General features: G+C 38.8%; 1 protein-coding gene across 3 annotated transcripts in view; it reads left to right on the top strand.

Annotated features, from left to right (window-relative positions):
• Positions 1–27,225, top strand: part of NKAIN3 (sodium/potassium transporting ATPase interacting 3) — a 512,187-nt gene that overhangs the window by 240,308 nt on the left and 244,654 nt on the right. For all 3 annotated transcript variants that reach the window (XM_054021124.1, XM_054021123.1, XM_054021122.1), the window contains exon 3: positions 9,729–9,809. In XM_054021124.1, coding sequence (XP_053877099.1) covers positions 9,729–9,809 — 81 coding nt within the window. The remainder of the gene's footprint in view (positions 1–9,728; positions 9,810–27,225) is intronic.

Raw genomic sequence — 27,225 nt, 5'->3', positions numbered from 1 at the left:
CACCTCTGGTCTGATGCAGTAGGCCAATTCCTGCATTCCTGTGATCATAGAGAACACTGACTCCTGCATCCGAAGAAGTGGGCTGTAGTCCATGAAAGCTTATGCTCTAATAAATTTGTTAGTCTCTAAGGTGCCACAAGTACTCCTGTTCTTCTTTTTACTGACTCCTGAGATGACTTTCTTCCAGTTGTCTCTAACTTTGCCAATAGCTGTTATATATTATGGGTCTGATCCTAAACTGGTATAAATTGTCACCAAGGACCTGCCTCTGATGTATGTAACTTGAAGTCAGATATATTACCTCTGAGAAACATACATTCTCAATCCAGCCAAGAATCAAAAATTCCAATGCCACTTAAAAAACTACTTCCCCTCAAATACTACTGCCCTCACCCCATTGGAAAGGTTGAATATTATCTTTTTTTTTACCTGGCAGCACTTGGAATCTCTCAGTACTGTTGTTAGCAAGGGATTTTGAGATGTAAAAATAGCTTTTCTCACAAAAGAATGAAAAAAATGTCTACTGGGAAAAACCATTAGTCAAATGCTTTAAAAGCTTCCATTTTTTCTAATCAATTGTTGATTCCTGTAATTTTGTGTTATTTCTTAAAAAAAAAAAAAAAAAAAGTGGCCTCCCCTGAGAAAAAAGTGGTCTGACTGTAACATTGAGGTTCTTTGTACTCACTTTCGTTAAACTTCATGAACATTTATAAAGAATTTAGAAGGGAGTGATAAAAGTATTAGTCTGCACTTTTATCTAACACCTTCTGTTGGAGGATGGAGCTTTACAGACGTGAATGCATTACTCTCCCATTATTTTGCCCATTTCAGATGTGAGAAAACTGAGGCACACAGAGAAGAAGGGTATGTCTACACTTGGAGCTGGTCGGGGGAGGGTGAGTCCCAGCTCGAGGAGACACTTACATTGGCTCAGTGAGAGCTAGAGCACTAAGAATAGTAGCATAGCCACAGTAGCACGGTCGGTGGCTCAGGCTAGCCATGCAAATTCATACCCATCGGCTCCAGACAGGTCTGTACTCAAGGCAGCTGAGCTAGCTCCTCTTGCCACTCGCCACTGCCGGTGCTACTGAGACTCACTATTTTTAGCGTGCTGGCTTGATGAAAGCTAGAGCGAGTATGTCTCCTCGAGCTGGGAATCACACCCCCAGCCCTAAGTGTAGACATACCTGTAGTGTCTTGCTCAAAGTTACACAACAAGTCTGGGGCAGAGGTAGAAATAATCTCAGATCTCCTGATCCTCCAGTCCCAGCACTAACCATGCATCTTCCCCTGTTAAAACTCTTTCATTTTGTTCAGCATAAAAGATGAAACACAGCGCATTAACCAACTGTTTCTTTATATTATTTTTAGTGTAAACATACATTTTAAAGGTAACATTTCTAAAAAAAGTTGTTTTATAATTAGAGATGCAAAACTCCATAAATAAAAAGGTTTGTGTCCTTGCTCTGTCTGATTCATATAAAGGACTGGAACCTGGGTCTCCAACAATCCAGGAGAGTGCTGGGCTACTGGCTAGTGGGGCTCTCTTACTCTCCCCTGTTGGAGCTGGTCCACTTGGTGCAATAATTAAATATTCAGTAGGCCAGCAAGAAACTGATTCTATAGCCTGATGGTAGGACATTTATCTGGGATGTGGATGATACAGGGTCAAGTCCCTGGCACACAGCAAGGTCTTGGATCAGTGTCTCCCATATGCTAGAGTGATTGGCTGTGCTGGGATGAGCTGTTCTCTGTCTCTTTGGATATGACCGGAAATTCCATTCTAAACCTGAAAAACATACCCAACAAAAGTGTAGTCAAAATGGATACATTTCAGTGAATATTTCCCGTTTTGATGAATCAGCATTTTTGACAAAAAGCTGTTTTGACAAAAAAATCCTGCCCTGCTCTACCCATAAAGCAGTTTGTTTGGACTGTCATTGTCTGTGTGCACTCTGGTATTACTTAATTTATTTACTCAGTCTTTTCTAAGACAAAACTCCCAATGAAGTAACAGGCTCAGATCCTCAAGTCCTACCTAGCCTCCCCCCTGTGCTTCCTGGGGCTTTGCCATTTGCAGCTGTCCCCAGATTCCTCAAAGGGATCCACAGTATGGAAGCATGCAGTCAGTTACTGCATGCTTCAGGCTTGTTCATATAGCTCCGGGCTGTATTAACTTGTGATATGTTCCATTGTGAGCTAGGCAAGGAGTCCAGCCCAAGGGATGATGAGGTTTGCCTGCCAGATTCTGAGATCTGATTATATCACAGTCCAAAGCCATAGGGGTAAAAATGAAGTTTGCTGACAAGCAGACTGATTATTGGCAACTCAAAATCTGTTTACTGCAAATATATAATAAGGGTCTGATTTTCGAAGATATCTAGGTGCTTAAAGATGTAGCTAAAGACCTAGTGGGATTTTCTAAAGGGAGTTAACCACCTAACTCACTTAGGCACTTCTGAAAATCCCACTAGGAATTCAACTGCATCTTTAGGCACTTTAATGCCTTTGAAAATCTGTCCCTAAGTCCCTTAGTGATAGGTATTACACATTAGAACAAGGACTCAACTCAACTGACTTAACAGAGGAAATATATTGAATCAGGCTTTCAGAGTCATCTTCTCTAATTGACTCAAATTCAGGAGCTGACTTAATCAGATCCAGTCTAACTGGAAAAGCAACCAACTATTTCAGGAAAAAAATGTGGTAATGTATATTGTGTTCCCTGGTGACTTTCATTGCCCTCTATGTCTACCTGATCCTACCTAAAGAAAGAATGTAAAATATTTAGCATTTCATATCAATTCCTAATAGATACCGATCCATAGTATGTATATATATATATGTGTGTGTGTGTGTGTAGATTTTCTTTATAATATTATGTCATACTATTTTCCAGACGCTTTGAAGGACCTGCTTTGGCCTCAGCATGAGACCTTTAATAGATCAGACCTTTGTGTGTAAGGGAGGTTTTGACAGTGTTTTTTCTGTGCCTAGAGCATTTACAGTGCAGTTCCCACCCTGCTCCCTCTGTAATGCTTTTCACACACAAATTTTATATTTACCGTATTGCGGAATTGTGAAAGAAATGAATACATGTGTTAAATGTTTGACTTAACAAAAGCAAGGTAAATCAGAGTTAAGGCTGACACTGCATCCTTTAAAACTCTCAAGTCTGAGTATGACTGCGCATAAATTGTTGTTGTTGTTATTACATGAGTAATTCTTCTCCTTCTCTCCTATCTCAGAAATGCCTCCCAAATAAGTTTATCATCAGAGAGTGCCAGATTAGCACTTAACTTAGTCAAGGAAAGGACCAAGCAGGGAAATGTGGCTTGCCTCATACTCTGAAGGTTGTAAAACTTGGGCTAAGACTGATCTCCAGCAAGAGCAAATTCCTGCTGAGAGCCTTCCTCTGAGAAAACCCTGGCCCTGTCTCTCAGACCTCCACCCTGCTGACTGACACTTGAAGCATCTCTGCTGATTGCAATTGTTCTACCAGGTCAGGGAGACAGCTATTATCTCAGGTGCTGTGGTATTTAATTTAGATGGAATAAATGGGCCCAAAATATCAGAGTTGTTAACATAACCCAGTCATGGTTCAAACTTAAACCGTTTCAAACAAGGTTCGGGGTTTGGTATACAGAGGCCTCAGCCTGCTTAGTACCATGGCAAACACAACATTAAAAATCCTTTTCAAATTTTTATTAAAGATACGGAAAAGAGGGGAAAACATCTAAAGTGTTTGAAATGTAAAGTATTAAATCAGGCTTTATTTTCACAGCCCTCTTTGTTCCCTTTCCCGTTAATTGGCGCACGTTTTTAGAAGGAGAAAAACCCTTGTTTGACAATCTTTTAGAGGGCATCAAAGATAACTGTCCTTTTTGAGAAAAAGAGAATAAGTCATTTGAGATGGGCTGGTGCTGTCCTTGTTTCTGCTGCTGTTAAAGTTTCCTAAAAGATGAACACACACAAAATGGGGGAGAGAAGAACAGCAAAGATAGAAAATGCAGCTCTGGTCCATGCTGCTGACTTTCACTGCAACCTCCCAGCTGGAAAAACACAGTCGCAACACATGGTCTCATCAGCCACTCTGAGATCTGGTAAACTTGTACCAGCATCAGGATGTTCAGGACTTGGGTTTTAGTTGGAACTTTCTGGTCACAAGCTTACAGTAATGCTGCAGAATATACAATCTTGGCCATCTAAGCCAGACTTTTATTAGACAGAAGGCAAAAGGAGAGGGATAGAAAGAGAAGAAATAAGGGGAGGGGGTGCGGAAAGGACACATGGATGTGGAGGGGAGAGACAAAGTATCAACATCCCAATTGGTATTCAGGATTTAGGTGGCGCTAGTAGAGGTGGTGATGTCATCTGGGTGCTTGGACTGTCTCAGTCTGATCAGGACATCTCTCAGGATCAAGATGACGAAGGCCTGGGGTCCCAGGAGATGTTAAGGTGGCAGCCAGGATGGTGAAATTCGCTCCAGTAGCCATTTTTTCTCTGCGAAGTTTCTGTCTTTAGAGACTGAAAAATGGGAGTGGTTGGCAAAATAGCCCATCCCCTCATTATTTGTCCACCAAGTTTACCCAGTTTCTGAAACACCAGTTTTGGTTATTGATTTTTCAGTTTCACACTTTTCTTGTTTACCAAGCTCGATCTTAACATAACCTTTGAGTTATTTTAGCAGGCCTTTTTGTTTTGATTAATTCAGTCTTTCTGTTTCACTTTTGCATCTTTTTCCATTAACACTTGTTGTTATAGGTTATTGTGTCGTCTTATGAACTTACACTCACTTTTCACAGCTGAGCTCACAATTATAGTAAATTTGTAGGCCCAGTTATTACAGCAGTATCCAGGCCACAGGTCTTTCAGGTTTTTGACCATGAGGATCAGTATACTGAAATCGACCTTGAATTCAACTGGCCCCCAATGTAGTGTTAAGTTTATTAATAATTGTGGCATGTTCTTGTTTCTTTGCCCCATTTGGCAAACAGGTTGCTACATGCTGCTTCTGGGTGCCCTTCACAATTGGGCCAGCTAACACATGTTATAGTAGATGCACTATTGTCTTTAAGGCAGCAGTTTTTGCAAAAGGGTACTAGGAGGGTCACGAGATGAGGGGAAGAAAGAAAATGCGAGAAAGCTTCTAAGCAAACAGTGCTAGGGGCACTAAGCAGCACTAACTGCACCTGAAACAACAGAGCACTCTCACAGCATCCATGGCAGCATGCCTTCTTGGGCCAGCACCAGGTCACTGGCTCCATGTGGAGGATGCAGGAGCCAACATGGTGAGATCGGAAAGTGGGGTGGCAGGCACATGAGGTGGCAGGCCAAATAAAATGATCTGGTGGGCTGGATGTGGTCCCCAGGCCACTAGTTCCCCGTTCCTTTTTTTCTTTGGTTTGGAGCCTCTCAAATGGGAGCCCTGTGCAAGTGCACTGAATGCACATTAGTTAATCTGGGCCTGGCTACCCACCCATAGTTTTCAAAGTAGACTATTAAAATAGAGTGTTTATTTGTGCAAAGCCAACCTGAATGCTAAGTATCGGGGGTTGCATTAACAGAGGTGAGTGTAAAGGGGGTCACTCCATGAGAAAGTTTGGGAAACACTGCCTTAACATGATGAAAGCAAGGATCACTGTGGCCAGGGCTGCACCTGCAAGAAAAGGCACAATCCCATGGGCTTCCAGGATGGAAGAAGTCATGTCCAGCCATCACTTCTGTGTAATGTCCTCCAAAAGTCTGAGACCTTTAGTGCAACCTAGCCAACCGATGGTGAAAGAAAGATGGAATGAAATGACAGCCTCAACTCTGAATATACTGCTTATCTTAAGTCAAACAGTTCCATTATTTTAACTCTTTTTTTCTCTTAACTTCTAATTTAAATACAGCTCAGAAAACAATCCACCATGTCATTTAGCAGATATAACATTTATGACACTTGAAAACTTTGTGGATGAGATTAATCTGACCAAAGTTCCCGGCCGGCATCAAAATGAAAAACTGGTTCATAATTTTCTTATATTAGCTCATCTGAAATGTATACAAATATTAATTTGCAAAGAACAAAGAAGAATTCAATTTGAATTCTAACCCACAATGTAATATACTAATCACACAGCTGTGAAGTTATACCATGGTCCATTTCTCTATACATTCTTTTCCTTTCTTGACAGAACTCCTATAGCTAGCAATATTTCTAATCTGTTTGGATCAATTAATAATGCTAACAGAATACTTGTTAAAGTTTTTTTTTCCTAGCACTGTGATGAAATTGAAAAACACTCAGAATGATGAGTCAAATGGTTAAGATGGTGCAAACCTGGCCTAGCTCAGCATAAATGTATTATTGTACAATGAGATGTGAAAATAAGACACTTTAACCTAAACTGAGTGTGGATCTAATTAGCTTAATTTACTCAATTAAATAATATGATATATGAGGTGCTGTTATAGCCTGGTGATGTGTGCAGTATAAACACCTAGAGTGAGTTCGATTTAAAACAGAAAGAAATTAGGACATATAGAAATGCCATATACATTGATCAAGGAAAAGTCATTCCACACAGAACCTTACAGCTTCAAAAACGTGTATAATATTTAGGTATTCAAAGCTGCTTTGTGATACTGTCTATAATACTTTGGTAAATCCTGCCCTGACAGTATTCATGTTCTATCATATTGCCTTGTTCTATGATTCCCGCTCATCTCTCATAAATTAAGTTGAGTTGGGCTCTGTCAATACTTGTGATACCTCCAGGGCACACCTAGATGTATGACTCAGTAGTTGCCTTTCTTCCCTTGAATTAGCACTGAGCCAATATACTGTTATAGAGTCAGGGACACTGTGTTACTGGAGGTACTGCATTTCAGATGAGAGATAAAACTGAATGGCTACTTATGACCATTTTTCATAAAAACTAAAGTATCAATCTCAGTATCCTAGTCAAATACAAACTCCGGAACGTCCTACCTTTCGGTTGCACACTTTTTGTCCTAAACTGCTTAGTGGCACTGGGCATTGTTAAACAGTTGCTGTGTTTTACTCCAAAAATGGCTGCAATGCACTGAGGGATTAAATGTAATTTCTGTATCAGTTTAAATATGCAAAATGCTTTAGACCCCTCAGAATGACAGGAGCTATATAAATGTTCCATTATTATTATATTAATTTGTACATATTTATAGATATAGCTTTATAGATATATTTATAAATATATATCAATTCTGACTCAGACCTATATATAAAAAAGCAGAATTTCAAAAGAGAAAAAGAAACAAATTTAAACAAGCAAGTCTCCCTCATGAAATATTTTACACAGAGCTAGTGGCCTATTATTAAGGTTGCCCGATGTTTCCCATTATATGATCCTATTTTCAGTTGCTTATAACTTTGCCAAATGTTAACTATTTGGGCTGAAATTGTTCATGATCAGTGTCCACCTTAGGCTGAATTTATTTTGGAAATTTCAATCTACACATTTCTGGAAATGAAGCTAGGAGGACCAGGATCAGGTCTTGCAGGATTTGTCCTGGTATGAAGGATGAAGCAGCTGTCCCATTACTACTAAATATCAGTTGACATGTTAATGTAGACCTATGCAGTTTGCTAATATGGTTTTAAAAAATGGATTTCCCCTGTCTATTTTGAAATCTGCTTTTATGAACCATTATGGCTAAACCTGAGTAAAATTCTGGCACATTGGTATTAGCTGCTCTGTGCACCGAAGATACACATCACATCATAACACAACTTGGTTACTGCATACATATAAATCAGTTATTGCCTTTGATATAGAGTCTGTAGTGAGTTAATGCAAAGTCTGTATGTGATGAAAATGACACTATGCCATTTAAGTAAATAATAATGATAAAAAGCCAAAACCTTTACTGCAGATAGACCACAGTAATTTTAACAATTTTATTGCTGTTTAAATAAAAGGTTAAAAGCAGGCTCAGGTAGTACACTGATCTTCTCTGTAACATACAGGAGATTGGCCAGGTCTGTTGCTCTTACTTTGTACAGTAATTCTTTACCATTGACGTAATACTTATCCTCAAGCCACATGGGTACTATACATTATAACAAATTAAATTTAACTAACTAACCTGTTTTGTGTATAGAAGCCACGGAAGTACAGGGGTCTATGAAAAAGATCAACCCCCTTCATATGAATCTTTCATTATAGACCTCAGGGAGGAGGAGGAAGAAGGAAACAATGAAAATTGTACAACAAAGTCAAACTAACAGTATCATTGGATTAGAAAAGGGATCGGGCATATTGGAGATTAGGGTACTTGGTTTTAGAGAGTATATTGAGGCAAAACAATAGCATGTTATCCTGAGCAGGTCACACCAAATTAGACCCTCAAAGCTGCTAAGCGCAATTCTCCATTGTAAAGCTGTAAATGTAAAGTGGCAATGCCATTGCAGCGTCTCATTACACAGTTTAGTTGGGTGTAGCTCCAGCATTGCTTCTTGTGCAATTAGCTCTTCATACATAAATGGTTCTGAACTAGAACATTTGGATAGCTAATTTTGCAAAGTTTCACAATACCATATAGGGAAATTGTGCATTCCCATTGTAAACAGCATCTGGATAGTAATAAAAATTGATTTTCCAGTCATGCAGTGTGCTCTGTGTGAACAGATCCCTGCACCAGCATGGAGTGCCAGGGTCCCCAGAAGAGATCCATGTTGCCTCAGGAGTCCATCTCCCTGGAGCTCATTGTATGGTCATGGCCTAAGTTTCTTGCTACTTTTAAATTCACAGGACAAAACTGAACTGTGGTATAAGTTGGTGCAGTGTCACTGATTTCAGAATTATACCCATTCATGCCAGTTCTGAATTTGTTCTGCTGTCTACTTCTTGGCAAATATGAGGAAAAAAACCAAAACCAACCAACAGAGTCAGTTGGAAAGATACCGTAACTTCTTGTTAAAATACCTTTTACTGGAAGAAAGTTCATGGAAACTAAGCTTAGCTTTAATTTCACCTGCCTGATGATTTCAAATGACATCCAAATATCAGAGAAACACAATAGATAAGGTCATATCTTTCATTGGAGCAACTTCTGTTGGTCGAAGGGACAAGCTTAGGAGTTTTACAGAACTCTTCTTCAGGTCTGGGGACTGGTAAGCTTGTCCCTTTCTCCAATATAAGTTGCTCCAATAAAAGATACTAACTCACCTGCCTTGTCTCTCTAATATCTTGGGACCAACATGGCTTCAAAAACACTGCAAATCCATGCACCAGACTAATGGGACTTCTTGTTTGTTTGTGGGTTTTTTCCTACTTGTTTCCTCTAAACATTTAGCAGGGTATAGCACACCTAAATTACTGTACTGTTCTGGGATTTCCAGCAACAGAGCAGAATAATGATATATACATGAGTCACAAATGCATAAAAAAAAGTGATCAAGTCAGCTTTTTGGAATTAACTGGTATCAAGAGGCTAGTCTAACATCATAAAAATAAATCTAATTTTTATTGGTATGTATTTAGAGCAGGAGAGAATATTGGATTTGTAATTTGCTATGGTTCTTAAGGGACTTGAGCCAGGAGAACTCTGTTTCTGGACTCTTCCTGTTTTTTGGTTCCTAGAAGAACTATATTTATTGATATATTTTCTAAAAAAAAGTATTGATCTGCTCAGTATAAAGCCTTTCCATCTTCACATTTTATTTTTCTTTCTTTTTTGCTGTCATCTGGCTTTTTGTCTAGTACACGGTGTGGACTGCTCTCTGGGTCACCTGGAATGTTTTCATTATCTGCTTCTATTTGGAAGTAGGCGGGCTTTCGAAGGTAGGTCCCTTATAATTCTTGAGGGTTGTGTGGAGCAAATGATTGTACTTCGATAGCAGCAATGCTAGAGTGTTCTAAATGACTAGATCCAGGAGAAAAGTTAGTGTGCTCTTTTTACATGTAATCAGAGCTTCAAAGGTTGTTTTTTTTCTAGCTAGAACTCCAGTATATCAACTTGTCTGTAATAGTAAATATTCATAGATTGGAAATAAGTAAATGTAATTAAACTGAACATCTGTGTCTCTCTAAAGTAAAGCTTGCTGCTGAATCCATTTTATCAGGTTGACGATTATTCTGTTGGTTAAAAAACATACAATATCTCTTTAGCAGATGCTTTGAATGAGTACATGAAATATGGTCCTGAATGTTCTGGGGCTGTTTTGAAAGCAACTAAAGAGATTGATTAATAAGGTTAATGCGACAACTTGTTGAACATATTGGTCTCAGTGTAAAAATGCTAATTCGGTAAAACAAAATTGCACAGGAAAAGATGACATTTTTGCACTTATGAGTCAAGCTTTCCTTTACTCAGTACTCAATACTTTCGTTTGCTGATTCCTTTTTCAAAGTCCTGATTAGAGCAGAAGTGTTTGCTGGAAGCATCAATGTACACTTATGTAGCACTTACGTTGATATAGTTTATAGTTAACCACATTGTATCCACAGTGACTTTTGTACAACATCCTCTGATTTTCATCCTAGCATAACAAACTCAACTAAATTAATTTATTTGCCATATTCATATGGACATGATATAGAACACTTTTTCATGCTGTACCCCATTAACACAAAGGAAAAACATTCTTAGAATTAGTATGGCTACTAACCTCAGACTTGGCAATATTAAGTACATGGCTGTGAATTCATACTATTATCTTATAAAAGTACAAATTTCAACTGTCTAACATGAGATCATTTGTGGTTTAGATCCTTTATTGTTAATCAGGAAAAGTCATCACAGTATTTGTTGAACAAAAGATCTGGTGAAGTCCATTTTATAACAAAGAAAATGTGATTTAGCCACGCAGTAAGAAATCCACTGAAAATTTGCTTCAGTATATGCAGAGATGGACTTCTCTTTGTTTGTTGATAAAACTTTTAAATTAGAAGCTGGAGCTATTTTTCTCCCATCTGGAAATATGCTTTCTTTCTAAAAGAAATGCTGCAGCTCAACCAGGGGTTTCCTGATTAATGCAGGAATTACTGGGCTGGTGCTATGCAAAAGGGCAGACTAGATGTTGATACTGATCCTTTAAAATCCATGAATCTATGAGATGAATATAGACATCACACATAATATCCCACAAGAATGACAGTCTGGTAATAAATCACCAATATAATTTTTCTTTACTACTTATACTTTAGCATTAAAGTGACCGCAAGTTAAGAAAAGTTTATTTTTATACCAGTTGTGTGATGACCTTTGCTGATACTTTTCACCAATTGCCTAGAAAACAAAAGAGTATTATGAAGAATTTTAATACTCTAAAGTCTGATCCTTAGCTTATCCAAATCAATATTAGTCTTTCCATTGACTTCAGTGACCTTTTGAAGGTCACAGTGATGGCTGTGTTAAAAACAGCATACATGAATTAAAAATGTTCACCATTCAGTTTCACTATTGTACTCCAATTTTGGGTGGTCTTACCAACAGTGTATGATAAATCACAATGTGGTGGAATAATATCACAATTTTACTACTCAAAGGATTTAAAATAATATTATTTTCATTCTTGCTACTTAGGCTAACTTTTTTATGTCTGTTAGAATTCTTACCTCATGGTCTAGAACAGGGATCAGCAACCTTTGGCACGCGGCCCATCAGGGAAATCTGCTGACGGGCCAGGACGGTTTGTTTACCTGCAGGGTCTGCAGGTTCGGCTGATCGTAGCTCCCACTGGCCAATGAGGGTTGTGGGAAGCGGCATGGGCTGAGGGATTTGCTGGCCGCCGCTTCCCGCAGTCCCCATTGGCCTGGAATGGCGAACTGCAGCCAGTGAGAGCTGCAGTCGGCCGTACCTGTGGATGCTGCAAGTAAACAGACTGTCTCGGCCCGCCAGGGGATTTCCCTGAAGGGCCGTGTGCCAAAGGTTGCTGATCCCTCGTCTAGAACTATTAGAATTTCAGAAGTTGTTTTAGAACAAAGAGATGTGGAAAATATTGTCCCCATTACAGTCAGTTGCGGTTTCACAGTGGACTTCAATGAGAGCAATATCTGGCCCCAAGTTTGCAATACAGTAAATTAATATAGCGAGGGAATTCATATTGTCCAGTGAGCTCAGCATTCATGTCACACTCCTCATCAGTACCTGCCCCGGGCTGGGGAAGCTACTGATCCAACCAGCAGACCAAATTTGGTGATGAATCCTGGTCACGTGCCACCTGATGTATGTTGCACATATGCTAAAAAGAATGAGCTCTAGAATTTGGAGTCCTTTTTAGACATCTCTAAAAATTATGCAGGTGACTACATGGACATCAGACATACCAACTAAGTAAGGCCTTTTGTATAGCAGAAGTGAAAGCCTAACCTTATAGAAATCAATGAAGTTTTGTCATTGACTTCAGTGGAGACAGAATATTACCATAGAGCATTTTAACTAAACATTTTCACCTTTACTATCAATGATTCAGCTTATGGTGGAAACACTAGTATAGGCAAGGCAGTAGCAATAGTAGTAGAGCAAGTAAAAAAATATCTGTCAAAGATTTTTGGACAGACAATGGCTATCTTATGGAAATGGACATTTCTGCAGGAAATATCCATTGTTGACAATATTTTTCAGGTTTCATCAAGCAAAAATTGTCAAAACAATTTAATTTTTGACTGCTAACCCCTCTCCCCCCCACCACCACCCAATAATGGTGGAACAATTTTGATGAAAATGAAAATGTTTTGTTTCTGTTGCTTTTTTGGGGGTGGGAGCAGCACAAATTTCCCACCCAGCAACTGCCTGTGTTTTAAGTGTCATATCACAAATACTTGATCTGAGCACAGTTTGAGCCAACAGCCACCTGGAACTCTGTGAATACTCAGGCACTTTCATCATCATTACTGTCACCAGAGGAAATGAATTTGTGGTAGCAAAAAATGGCAATTTTAGTAAAAATTTCTTAGGGCAGGTTTACACTAGAAGCACTGCACTGATGCAGCTGCGCTGCTGTAGCTTGTCTGGCGAAGATGCTCTATGCCAATGGGAGATTGCTGTCCCATCGGCATAATTACTCCACCTCCACAAGAAGCAGAAACCACCATTTTGAAGATCTACTAGAAATTCCTTAAAGGGCATAACCAGGGGAACTGGTACATATTATACACAGGCCCTTCAATACCACCAATTTATTATTTTGCAAACATTTTACTTTGTAAAAAGATTTCATTCAGTTAATATGCACAGTCAATATTCCCAGCTCTGTAGCTCATTCCAGAATTATGTGCCCATTTTGAAAATACATTTGTTGGTTGGTTAGCAGTGTACTGCTAGTGGATTTGTCTTTATTAAGGATGTTTTTACTTATGACAGCAGTTCACAATAATGGAAATATTTATTCTTTCCTATTATTGAGCTTTTCTACTTCAATATATAGTGGCAAACTTTCCCTGAGGGTTGATAATATCTCTGAGTCATATGCTATCCATACACATACTTTGATGGAGACTTTCCTTCCGCTGCAGTTAAGCTGAAAATGACTATTCATGGTGCCCACCTTCTCCCTGTAGAGTGCTTCAGCTTAGCACATTTTGATTTTCATATCTATTTTCTATATCTCAGCTAAGTGGCTATCCAAGGTTGATATATTCTTCTTTCTGTTCATGGATGTTTCTATCTAGTTTAATCAGTTTTTCTTCATCATGTCTAATTTAGTGTGATCTTTGTCTTGCTCAGGGTTCATTTTTAGGTTGGCTTTCAAGGTTAAGCTTTGTCAACTATGTCTGTCATATATGTCAGCTTTGAGCAAGTATTTGCATGGCAAATAATTGCTATTCTTCTAGGAATCTGTTTCTCTGATTACCTTAAATGACAATTTAGCCTCTGGTCCTCAATTGGATAAAGAACTCTAAGCTGTAGCTTTGATACTTTATATTTAGACTCTTCCCTCCTATTGAAGCCAGTATGAATTTTGCATAAATTACATAACCATAATTAATAAAACACTTTTTCACATATCTATCTTTTATGGTATTTGTTAAATAGATACAACAATCAAAGCTTTCCAAGTTTGCAGATAGTTCTGTGGCTAGGTGGAAGGTTAGAGACAAAGCTATAGATGCATTCATGGGCTAGATCCTCAGCTGGTGTATAAAGACATAGCTACATTGATTTCAATAGAACTATATTGTTTACACCAGCTGAGGATCTGACCTTTATAATAAATAGTACTCTGTGCCACCAGGGCTACAGACGCTATAGAAATTAAATTCCCAAAGGAGAACTAATTTAATACCTACTTCAAAAGCTATAAGGATGGGGCTTTAAAGTTATTTCCTAAGCAAAACAGTGTGAATTGGAATATGGACCGATCACAGCTAAACTACATCTGGAGCCCAGTTATTCCATCTGGAGCCTGACACACATTTTATAATGGTGCAAATTATATCTAATAATCTTCAAAAGGGAGCCGGTTTTACAAAAAGGTGCTATTTTACAATGAGAAATTATAATAAAGGCCTATTGTAGTACTAATGTCTTCTGTGCTTTGATAAAAAAAAAATCTGTGGTCAGAGTGAAATCCCAAGACATCATCCAAGAATAGTGAATTAAAATAAAACTTACCCACCCCCTAAAAAGGCAGCAGTTAGAGAGGTGGAATCCTGACCCTGTTGAGGTCAATAGCAAGACTCCCATTAACTTCAGTGGGGCCAGGATTTCACCTAAGGAGCTCACAGCAGCTTTAGCTTGCACCTTTGCTATGCACATGGGTCCATAGCAGACATTGGTGCCAATATGGGCTCCATGGTCGACATCTGTGGGATACGCTATTGATTAATGCAATATAAGACTCATTTGTAATATGGATTTCATATTGTTATAATTCAGGCAACAAACAGTGGATCAGGTATGCATGAAGATGAATGCCATTTGGTGTTCAGATGTATGCACCTAGGTGTGGGGCACTGTTGCTGTTACAGTTCAGTCCTGAATGGGTAATACATCGGGTCTGGATATGATTTGTTCTTTTTACTCTGATGCATTTTTAATTGAATATAATCATTCCAATTTACAACACGTCTACCAGTGAGAACATCATTTCAGAGATGATAGTGATAACAGGGTATGTGTTTGCTATTAGACATGGTACATACATTCATGACCAAGTCTGCTGAGTATTTCTTTCCATACACCTCTGATTCACATCAGTTGCTTTTGGTTAGGATCTCTCCTGGGATTTGGAACTGCATACCCATTATCTACTCATCTTCTACGTTTCCACTGTCTATCTGCTTCTGTTGATGCCATCACTTGTCAATATCTCCTGTGTTATACGCAACACGGATCTCACTCGTCTAAGCTGATTGGTTTGGTTTCTGTGAGTCATAAATTAATGTATGTTGCAGCATTAGGTAACATATTGGCTCTTCCTAATCTACCCCCATGAAACCACAATTTGCTTGAATTAGATGGGATAAAAGGAGTATTTTTCACTTTCTTGTTCTTCAGAACTTTAGAACCTTTTCCACCTTGCACTCTTTATTACTCCAGAAGTGATAAACGTGCTTCTGAATTGTTTGTTTTATTGCAAGTAATGGGCCTGAGTCTTCCCTTACTTGTATATCAGTAAAAAGAAGAACAGGAGTACTTGTGGCACCTTAGAGACTAACAAATTTATTAGAGCATAAGCTTTCGTGGACTACAGCCCACTTCTTCGGATGCAGTCCACGAAAGCTTATGCTCTAATAAATTTGTTAGTCTCTAAGGTGCCACAAGTACTCCTGTTCTTCTTTTTGCGGATACAGACTAACACGGCTGTTACTCTGAAACTTGTATATCAGTGTAAATAAATCAGGAGTAGCACCACTGAACTCAATGAAAATGAACTTAAATGAAGCTATACTAGCATAAATGAAATTAGAATCAAGCCCAGTCTTACTTTCATCTGTTGTCTGATGCAGTTCTTTCTCTCATTTCAGACATCTTTAGTAAGAAAAACAGTGAATGAAATTTAAAGGCAGTTTTCTATTTTTATTCCATATATTTAATAATAGTTGTACCGTTTCCTACAGCAGAGGTCTAACAGACAGTATTTTCCCCAGAAAATAAAGTTCTGGCATGCCCTTCTTTATGAATATTGTCCCCTTCTTCCCCTGCTGCTCCTACACAATAAAGGGAAATAATATGTTACGTGAATTGTATGTAGTATTTTTCCCTAATGTTCTGTTCAAACACCAACCTTTTGAATTTTTTAACTACTTTGGCAATAAACCTGGAACCCAATTTACTGCTAAGTTATGTTAGGAACGTCATGCAGAAATATTTTAGAGCTTCAAAATAATGACTCTGGCCTTGGGTGGCAGTAGGGACTGTTAATCAAAAATTCTGTGCAATGATGGTATGCCCTTCAATGGTAGTTAAACAGTAATTTCTAATGTTCAGTTAACATCATTAGTATATGCATCAACAGAAGCTGCATGCATTGCTTTATGATTACACTACAGTAACTGTTACTGCAAAAAATTAGACGTATGTTAGCAAAGGATCGTGGGTTTGTAATTGTGTAGCTGTGCAGAAGTATATTGTCTTTTTAATATGTAGTTTACATTATTCAATACAAAAAAGAGAATAAATACAATTCATGCTACTAACTTTAAAATGCACTGAAATCATTGTTACCTGTACAATACATTGGCAGGAAATACTTAACTCATGCTCTCTTAAAAATAACACTGCTCTACAGCCAAAATGCTTCTGAAATAAATGTAGTCAAACTTTACTAATTCTGGGTCACTGAGAACGAAAATGATGCTTAAAATTGTTGATTGGCTCTAGTTTTCAAGATATGCTATTGGGTCAGTATATACGACCCTTGACTTGGGAATGGCGGAGGATAAGTGAGTTAAAGGGAAGGGATCTCAATTTAAACCAGAAATGACTAAAATACATCTTTGACTGGATCTATGAATAAATCTCTGACTGGGTTTGGACAGTACTTGCTTTTTAGGCAAAACAATGAATGATGCAATCTGAAGCTGGTATTGCATCATACATTATAAGAATTGCATCATGTTATTCCTAGAAGTCATGGATGATGCAATCATAACGAAGCTTACATCACTTTGCTGAATAAATTGCCCTATATCAGCTTTAGAAATCATACAGTGTTGTGCTCTCTTATTTGTCAGTGTTTGATTTTGCAAAGGGACACATTTCTGTTTAGCCAAAGTGAGCAGAGATGCCTTGTACTTGTGTGAACAGTGCAGATAACTTCTGCTATGCTTGTGGTGAAGTCACTTTTGCATCACAAAAGCGCAGTATAACCACTATGGTTAAGAAAGCCTATCACCTTTATTTTGGCTGCAAAATTGGAGATCAAGACAAGAGGTGGGCCCCACACATATGCTGCAACACTTGTGCAACAAATCTTCGCCAGTGGTTGAACAGGAAAAGGAAATCTATGCCTTTTGCAGTGCCAATGATTTGGAGAGAGCCAACAGATCATACCAGAAATTGTTACTTCTGCATGGTGCCTCCAGTTGGGAAAGGTGTGTCAAAGAAGTTTGTGCATTATCCAAACAATCCATCAGCTATACGCCCAGTACCCCACGGAGAAGGACTGCCGGTTCCTGATGCACCAGAATCATTCTCACTTGAGTCAGACGAGGAAGAGGAAGAGGATGAAACTTCTGGTCCTGAACCATCAATGTCACAGGACCCACATTTTCTCCCATCCTCCTCCTCTGAACCACACCTCATAACACAAGGTGAACTGAATGACCTTGTCAGAGATTTGGAACTACCCAGGACTAAGGCAGAGCTGTTGGGCTCCAGACTACAGCAGTGGAATCTCCTGACAGGTGATGTTAGGGTTTCCATGTTCCGTGACCGTCAAAAGGATCTTGTCCCATTCTTCTTCATGGAAGGTGATCTTGTAGCCTGCAACAACATCGATGGTGTGATGGCAGCCCTCAACATCGTTCACGATCCAGATGAGTGGAGACTGTTCATTGATTCATCAAAGATGAGTCTTAAAGCTGTTTTACTGCATAATGGCAATGTTTTGCCGTCAATTCCAGTTGGTCATGCAGTCCATATGAAGGAAACCTATGACAACGTGAAACAACTTTTGAGGTGCATAAACTATGACCAACATCAGTGCCAGCTTTGTGGCGATTTGAAGGTTGTTGCTCTCTTGCTTGATCTGCAGACTGGATACACAAAGTACTGCTGTTTTCTCTGCGAATGGGATAGTCGTGCAGGAGATTCCCACTACATCAAGAAAGAGTGGCCACTCCGACAGTCATTGGAGCCTGGGAGGAAAAGTGTTCAGCATCCACCAAGGAAGATTTTGTTGCCGCCCTTACACATCAAGCTGGGTCTGATGAAGAACTTTGTCAAGGCCATTGACAAAACAGAAGCAGCTTTCAAGTACCTCTGTGGAAAATTTCCAAGGTTAAGTGAAGCTATGATAAAGGAAGGTGTCTTTGTTGGTCCTCAGATTCGTGAACTTCTTCGAGATGATGCATTTGACCATGCACTGCGTGGCAAGGAAAAGACGGCATGGAAAGCCTTCCAGTTAGTGGCAATAAATTTTCTCGGAAACAACAAAGCAGACAACTACAGGTTGTTGGTAGAAAACCTCCTCAAGGCATACAAAAGCCTTGGTTGCAACATGTCACTAAAGATACATTTTTTGCACTCTCTAGATTTTTTCCACCAAACTGCGGAGCAGTGAGCGACGAGCACGGCGAGCGATTTCACCAGGACATTGCAACAATGGAGAAACGCTATCAGAGCAAATGGTCAAACAATGCTTGCAGACTATTGCTGGACAGTGACAAGAGATGCTCCATTTAATGAATACAAGAGACAAGCCGAGAAGCGCCGAGTAGACACTGAATAGGACTAAACTATGTACATAATAGTTTTTTGCCCTTTGTTTCATAATACATTTTATTTATATAACCCTTTTGCTGATTTTTTAAAGTGTTACATAAACAGGACAGGTGAAATATTATCATATAAAGCAACCATAAACACATGGAAAGACCTAGGTTTACAATTTATGATTAAAACTGTACTATCTACACAATATACATAGACATAAAATGTAAAAACTTAAATATCTTAGAAACAGTAGCCAATCAGTTGTTTTAATTGTCATATTTGATTTCAGCACATCAAAATACATAATAAATAGCACATTTTATCTCTGAAGAAGATGACTTCTCAAAAATTGTAGACCAGTGTAACAGGTAATTAAATAATAGAAGAATTCTAACTTACTAGGAATATGGCTCTAGCTTTACACCAGTGTAACTGCATTGATGTTTATGGAATTACATCATTGTAAAATTCAAGTAGTACAATGCCCATACACTTTTATTCCAGAAAAAGCATCTGTCTTTTGGTTTTATTTTGGCATTTTAGATGTTAAGTAGCATAATCAGACAACTACTCAAATATACTTGCTGTCTGATCTGTGATGATCCACTTTGGAGAACGTCAGTAAAACTACAGTGCCATTTAAGTTATAATGAAATATTTGTTCAATCTTGGAAAGAGAGTTAATCATGCAACTAGCTGAACCTTTGGTGGTACAAGTTGAACATAAGGTCGTTCTGGAAAAACATCATAGGAAGAAACAGGACACCAGTAAATGCCACTCAGACTGCAGAAGATGTCATTCTGATGTTAATTAGTGTGTTTAGCGGATACAATTACATTGCTGAGGATCTTAATTAGGAATACATTCCAGATGGTGCAAAAAACAGAATTTCATATTTTTCAGCTGACATTTACAGTGATCATAGGATTACATGCAGTTAGAGACATTTGTGCAATATTGCTTTAAATAGAATTCATTTTCTTTTATAACACCTTGATTTTTAATTTTAAAACTGGTTTCAGAGTAGCAGCCGTGTTAGTCTGTATCCGCAAAAAGAACAGGAGTACTTGTGGCACCTTAGAGACTAACAAATTTATTAGAGCATAAGCTTTCATGTACTACAGCCCACTTCTTCTGTAGCTGTATGCATCCGAAGAAGTGGGCTGTAGTCCACGAAAGCTTATGCTCTAATAAATTTGTTAGTCTCTAAGGTGCCACAAGTACTCCTGTTAATTTTAAAACTGACATCCCATATGACCCATCTTCATTTGGCTAGCCAGATTCTCAGCTACCACTGTGACAGGTACAGTATAAAAAGCTGGCTAAATATTCGTTGGTATACATGACCATTACGGTCAGCTTTTGGCAGAAATTTTCAAGAATTTTATAGTAGCTGAATAATTTAAATTGTCCCAAAGAAAAAAAATCCCAAATTGTGTAGCAATTCAAAGGAAGGAGGTAGGACAGCCTCATCTTGTAGGACTCTGGAGACTCTTACTGAAACCACCCTCAGAATTCACTGTCACAAGGTATCATTGAGAGCAAGAGCTTAGCAGGATTCCGAAAGGGAGTGGACATTTATATGGACAAGAAGAACATCCAGAGTTATAGATTCATAGAATTTAGGGCTACTACAGGACCATTAGATCATCATGTCAGACCACTTGTGTATCACAGCCATTAAATTTCACCCATTTACCACTGTATTTAGCCCAATAACTTGTGTTTGGCTAAAGCATATCTGCAGAAAGGCATCCAATCTTGATCTGAAGAAATCAAGAGATGGAGAATTCACCACTTCCCTTTGTAATTTGTTCCAATGGCCCTCACTGTTAAAATTTGTGCCTTCTAATTTAAATTTCTCTGGCTTTAGCTTCTCAACATTGGTTTTTGTTACGACTTTTTCTGCTAGATTAAGGAGCCCTTTAGTATCTGATAGTATTTTCTCCCTGTGGAGGTACTTAAACTGTAATCAAGTCTCCTCAATCTTCTATTTGATAAATTAAACAGACTGAGCTTTTTAAGTGTCTCACTGTAAGGCATTTTCTCCAGACCGCAAATCATTTTTTGTGGATGCTTTCTGTACACTAATCTAGTTTTTCAACATCCTTTTAAAATGTGGTCACTACAACTGCACACAGTATTTCAGTATCAGTCTCACAAATGCTGTATGTACTGATGAAATCACCTCACTACTCCCTTGTTTGTAACTCCAAGGATTGCCATAGTATTGGATTGAGATCTCATGTTGAGTTGCTTGTCTGCTATGATACCTAAATCCTTTTCAAAGTCAGCTTTTAAGGATACAGTTCCTCCATCCCCTTTTTAGGTGTGGCCTGCATTCCGTGATTCCATATGTATAACTATGCATTTGGTTGTATTAAAACACATTTTGTTTAATTGGCCCCATTTTACTCTATGATCCGGATTGCTCTGCATGACCCCCTTGTCCTCACTATTATTTACCTCTTAGCCAATCTTTGAGTCATCCACAAAGTTTATCAGCAGTGATTCTATACATACTCTAGGTCCTTGATGAAAATATTGGACAGCATCGCGTTTAATATTGATCCTTGCAGAACTACACTAGAAACACTCATTTGATGATGATTCTTGATTGATTATTACTTTTTTAGATCTGTCAATTCACAATTCATTTAATGTATGATTTATTGATATTGTATAGTGCTAATTTTTTTAATCAAAATTCTGTGTGGGAATAAGCCTTACAAAAGTCTATTATATATACCCAGTTACCCTTATCAATCAAATTTTATAATCCCATCAAAAATGAAATCATTTTTTTAATCAGACCTATTTTCCATAAAACCATGTTGACTATCATTAATTATATTCCCGTCCTTTAGTTCTTTATCGGTTGAATCCTGAATCAGTTTTCCCATTATTTTGCGTTGGCTTGATGTCAGACTGGCCATCCCACTTGCCGTTTATGAATAGTTGCACCACATAGCACTCTTCCAATCCACTGGAATTTCCCCACTAGTCCAAAATGTATTAAAAATTAGTATCAGCAGATCAGGAATCTCCTCAGCCAACTCTTTTAGGACTCTTGGGTGCAAGTTATTCAGGCCCGAGGATTTAAAAATGTTAATCCCTAGCAAATGCTGTTTAACATTCTCCTTAGTTACTAAGGGACTGGAAAGTACAAGTACATCATCCTGTTTCTTTCCAAATACAGAACAGAAATATTTATTGAACACTTCTGTCTTTTCTGCATCATCATAAACAATTTCATCATCTCCATCTAGTAATTGGCCTTTACCATAGCTAAAATTTCTTTTGTGACAAATATAGTTTTAAAACGTCTTTGCTTTACCACTGAACCAGGAGGGGTTTTAGCCAAAATCATTCTCTTTCTTTATTGTTGAATCATGGCTTTTTGGCCTCTTCATAAAGAACTCCTAATTTCATTTACATTTTTCTTTCTAAATTTTCCCCCCAATTCAATTTTTCCTCATAATTTCCCACAATTTTGGGAAATTGGCCATTTTAAAGAACCAACTATATATATTATTGGTTAGGACTGTACTCTCTCTTTCTCATATTGAAAATAATCAGGTCATGATCACTGGTCTGTAGCTAACCACTAACTTCCAGTCCAGTGACTAATTCATCTTTATCTATCACAATGAGGTCCAAATAGAATTACCTCTTGTTGGGTGGAATACCTTTTGTGTTAGAAAATTATCTATAATTTTTAGAAATTCTAATGATATTTTACTATGGGCTGCAGGAGTCCTCCAACATATGTCTCCCAAACTAAGTCCCTCATAACACCACAATTTTTTGTTCCAGATATTATGGACAGGTGCTTAAAGAGTAACTTATCCTGTTTTCTGGTTTGATTCATTGATCTGTAACAGATTTATATTCCTAAGGATTACTAAACACACACACACACATATATATACACACATGAGTGAAATCCTGACCCTATTGAATACGCCACGGAAGATTTCACCCCAAGAGTTTTGGAAGAGATACAAACCCACATTCTTCAGGGCATAAACCAACCTCCAACTGGTGAGATTAGGAAGAGTCTTTCTCTGTGGGAAAGTTATTCCATTATTGCTGACACTGGCCATAGTCAAGGGCAGGATATTAGACTCAAAGGATCACTGATCTGATCCAACATGGCATTTTCTCTGTTCTTAATTTGCACCACCATTTTTCTAATGACTATTGTAGAAAAACATTGAGTGTTAGTTACATGCACCAAAGGGATGATAATTCTAACAACTCTTGAGAAGGGTCTAGCCACCAGGGTCAAAATCAAAATATATATACTAGACATACATTAACAGAATATGCCACAACAAGAGTGCAATATGAAAACATTGTTATACACTATTGTTAAATATGTTAAACAATCAGTGCCATAGTGATGAGATGTTTTAAGTTAATGAAAAAAACAATAAACCCTCTCCCCTCTTAAAAAGAAAGAAAGCCTTTGGAGAACTTTGTGGGCAATGTGTTTTCTGAGGCCTTTTATAATTTTCAGTGTAATGTTTTTGGATTGAAACTAAATGAAAATATATCTAACATTATCTGTTTTACTTAACTGTGTCTGTCCTACTACAGACTTCTTCTACATTTCTCTATAGCTGCACATCAGCAAGATACATGGCTAACTTTAAATGTGAGTAGTCCCATTAATCTAACTAGAACTACTCATGTGTTTACGGGGCTATTAACATGTTTAAAGTTAGATATGTTGTAAAAGGGGTTGACTCATGCAGCAGCACCTTTTCATTGCCAGGAGCGGTGTAGAGGCTCTCTTCCCATATGATACCCCCAGCTGATGGTCACTTAGTCACTGTGGTAGTCTCCATCCCTTCTGGGGAAACAGAATCTAGTCAAACTATACTCCAATGACCTTACAACATGTCTTCTGTCTCTCTTTGGGCTCTATGGTCCTTACACCGCTTTTTTTTTTCCCATAGATTCTAGGACTGGAAGGGACCTCGAGAGATCATCGAGTCCAGTCCCCTGCTCTCATGGCAGGACCAAATACTGTCTAGACCATCCCTGATAGACATTTATCTAACCTACTCTTAAATATCTCCAGAGATGGAGATTCCACAACCTCCCTAGGCAATTTATTCCAGTGTTTAACCACCCTGACTGTTAGGAACTTTTTCCTAATGTCCAACCTAAACCTCCCTTGCTGCAGTTTAAGCCCATTGCTTCTTGTTCTATCCTTAGAAACTAAGGTGAACAAGTTTTCTCCCTCCTCCTTATGACACCCTTTTAGATACCTGAAAACTGCTATCATGTCCCCTCCCAGTCTTCTCTTTTTCAAACTAAACAGTTCTTTCAGCCTTCCTTCATAGGTCATGTTCTCAAGACCTTTAATCATTCTTGTTGCTCTTCTCTGGACCCTCTCCAATTTCTCCACATCTTTCTTGAAATGCAGTGCCCAGAACTGGACACAATACTCCAGTTGAGGCCTAACCAGCGCAGAGTAGAGCGGAAGAATGACTTCTCGTGTCTTGCTCACAACACGCCTGTTAATATATCCCAGAATCACGTTTGCTTTTTTTGCAACAGCATCACACTGTTGACTCATATTTAGCTTGTGGCCACTATAACCCCTAGATCCCTTTCTGCTGTACTCCTTCCTAGACAGTCTCTTCCCATTCTGTATGTGTGAAACTGATTTTTCCTTCCTAAGTGGAGCACTTTTCATTTGTCTTTATTAAACTTCATCCTGTTTACCTCAGACCGTTTCTCCAATTTGTCCAGATCATTTTGAATTATGAGTCTGTCCTCCAAAGCAGTTGCAATCCCTCCCAGTTTGGTATCATCTGCAAACTTAATAAGCATACTTTCTATGCCAATATCTAAGTCATTAATGAAGATATTGAACAGAGCTGGTCCCAAAACAGATCCCTGTGGAACCCCACTTGTTATGCCTTTCCAGAAGGATTGGGAACCATTAATAACAACTCTCTGAGTATGGTTATTCAGCCAGTTATGCACCCACCTTATAGTAGCTTAATCTAAATTGTATTTGCTAGTTTATCGATAAGAATATCATGCGAGACTGTATCAAATGCCTTACTAAAGTCTAGGTATACCACATCCACAGCTTGTCCCTTATCCACAAGACTCGTTATCCTATCAAAGAAAGCTATCAGATTGGTTTGACATGGTTTGTTCTTTACAAATCCATGCTGGCTATTCCCTATCACCTTACCACCTTCCAAGTGTTTGCAGATGATTTCCTTAATTACTTGCGCCATTATCTTCCCTGGCACGGAAGTTAAACTAACTGGTCTGTAGATTCCTGGGTTGTTTTTATTTCCCTTTTTATAGATGGGCACTATATTTGCCCTTTTCCAGTCTTCTTGAATCTCTCCCGTCTCCCATGATTTTCCAAAGATAATAGCTAGAGACTCAGATACCTCCTCTATTAGCTCCTTGAGTATTCTAGGATGCATTTCATCAGGCCCTGGTGACTTGCAGGCATCTAACTTTTCTAAGTGATTTTTAACTTGTTCTTTTTAATTTTTATCTGCTAAACCTTCCCATTAGCATTCACTATGTTAGGCATTCCTTCAGACTTCTCAGTGAAGACCAAAACAAAGTAGTCATTAAGCATCTCTGCCATTTCCAAGTTTCCTGTTACTGTTTCTCCCTCTTCTCTGAGCAGTGGGCCTACCCTGTCTTTGGTCTTCCTCTTGCTTCTAATGTATTGATAAAAAGTCTTCTTGTTTCCCTTTATTCCCGTAGCTAGTTTGAGCTCATTTTGTGCCTTTACCTTTCTAATCTTGCTCCTGCATTCCTGTGTTGTTTGCCTATATTCATCATTTGTAATCTGTCCTACTTTCCATTTTTTATGAGTCCTTTTTATTGTTTAGATCATGCAAGATCTCGTGTTTAACCCAAGGTGGTCTTTTGCCACATTTTCTATCTTTCCTAACCAGCGGAATAGCTTGCTTTTGGGCCCTTAATAGTGTCCCTTTGAAAATCTGCCAACTCTCCTCAGTTGTTTTTCCCCTCAGTCTTGATTCCCATGGGACCTTACCTATCAGCTCTCTGAGTTTACCAAAATCCGCCTTCCTGAAATCCATTGTCTCTAATTTGCTGTACTCCCTTCTACCCTTCCTTAGAATTGCAAACTCTATGATTTCATGATCAATTTCACCCAAGCTGCCTTCTACTTTCAAATTCTCAATGAGTTCCTCCCTATTTGTTAAAATCAAGTCTAGAACAGCTTCCCCCCAGTAGCTTTTTCAACCTTCTGAAATAAAAAGTTGTCTGCAATGCAGTCCAAGAACTTACTGGATAGTCTGTGCCCCACTGTGTTATCTTATCTCAGGGGGTTTCACCCCACTTTCCTTGGTGGCTGGTAGGGGAACACAGATCCACCCTCTACTCTGGGTTCCAGCAGAGGTTCCCTGTAGTTGGCAGCCAAGACCTGCTGCCTCCCTGGACTGCTTCTTACTCCTTCTATTCCCTAGAGAGTAACTGCAGATTCTTTCCTTGTAACTTCTTTCTGCTACAAACTTTATGATCACCACACAGCCCATCTCCAGCTGGGCTTCATCATAATCATTTAAGCCTGTCTCTCTCTCTCTCTCTCTCTGCTTCACTCACTGCTAGATATGTTAATTAACCCCTTCAGGGCCTGTGTGGGGTACAAACCCTGTGATGGGTTCCCCCCCTTCAGGTTGCCACCTGGAACTGGGGTACCACTTGGGCTCCTTTTACACTGTACTGCTGTGACAGGCTCTCAAGCCCCCTCAAGTACACATACAGATAGGGACATACCCAGCTGCAGCTTCACACGGATGCTGAGATCAGCTCTACATGGGAAGGCTCATCTAAGGAACTGCACAGTTACTGTACTGCACACCTCCAAAATTATACGGTCTTGCGGTGCACAGGGAACTGTACAGTGTAAACTCATGAAATTTGTCCCCTCCCTCAATGTGGAGGAAGATATGCAACAGCTTTCTGCCCCCAGTTAGGATTTACACACACTGGTGTTTAGACAAAACAAAAACTAGTTTATTAACTACAAAAAATAGATTTTAAGTGATTATAAGGGATAGCAAACAGATCAAAGCAGATTAACTAGCAAATAAACAAAAACACAGTCTAAGCTTAATACTAGAGAAACTGAATATAAGTAGCAAATTCTCACTGTAATTGTTGGTTTAGGCAGTTAGCAGAGATTCTTGAGGGCAATCTGCACTTGCTTGCAACTTAAAACTCGAGGTATTCCTTTCACAGACTAGAAATCCCTCTAGCCTTGTTTCAACCTTTCTCCCCAAGTTCAGTCCTTGTTTCTCAGGTGTTTCCAAGTGGGCGGGGAGTCAGTGAAGAAGAACCACAATGTCGTCACT

The sequence above is a fragment of the Malaclemys terrapin genome, chromosome 2 (genome assembly GCF_027887155.1).
Source record: "Malaclemys terrapin pileata isolate rMalTer1 chromosome 2, rMalTer1.hap1, whole genome shotgun sequence".
Classification (NCBI taxonomy): domain Eukaryota; kingdom Metazoa; phylum Chordata; order Testudines; family Emydidae; genus Malaclemys; species Malaclemys terrapin.
This window is presented reverse-complemented; position numbering and strand designations above follow the sequence as displayed.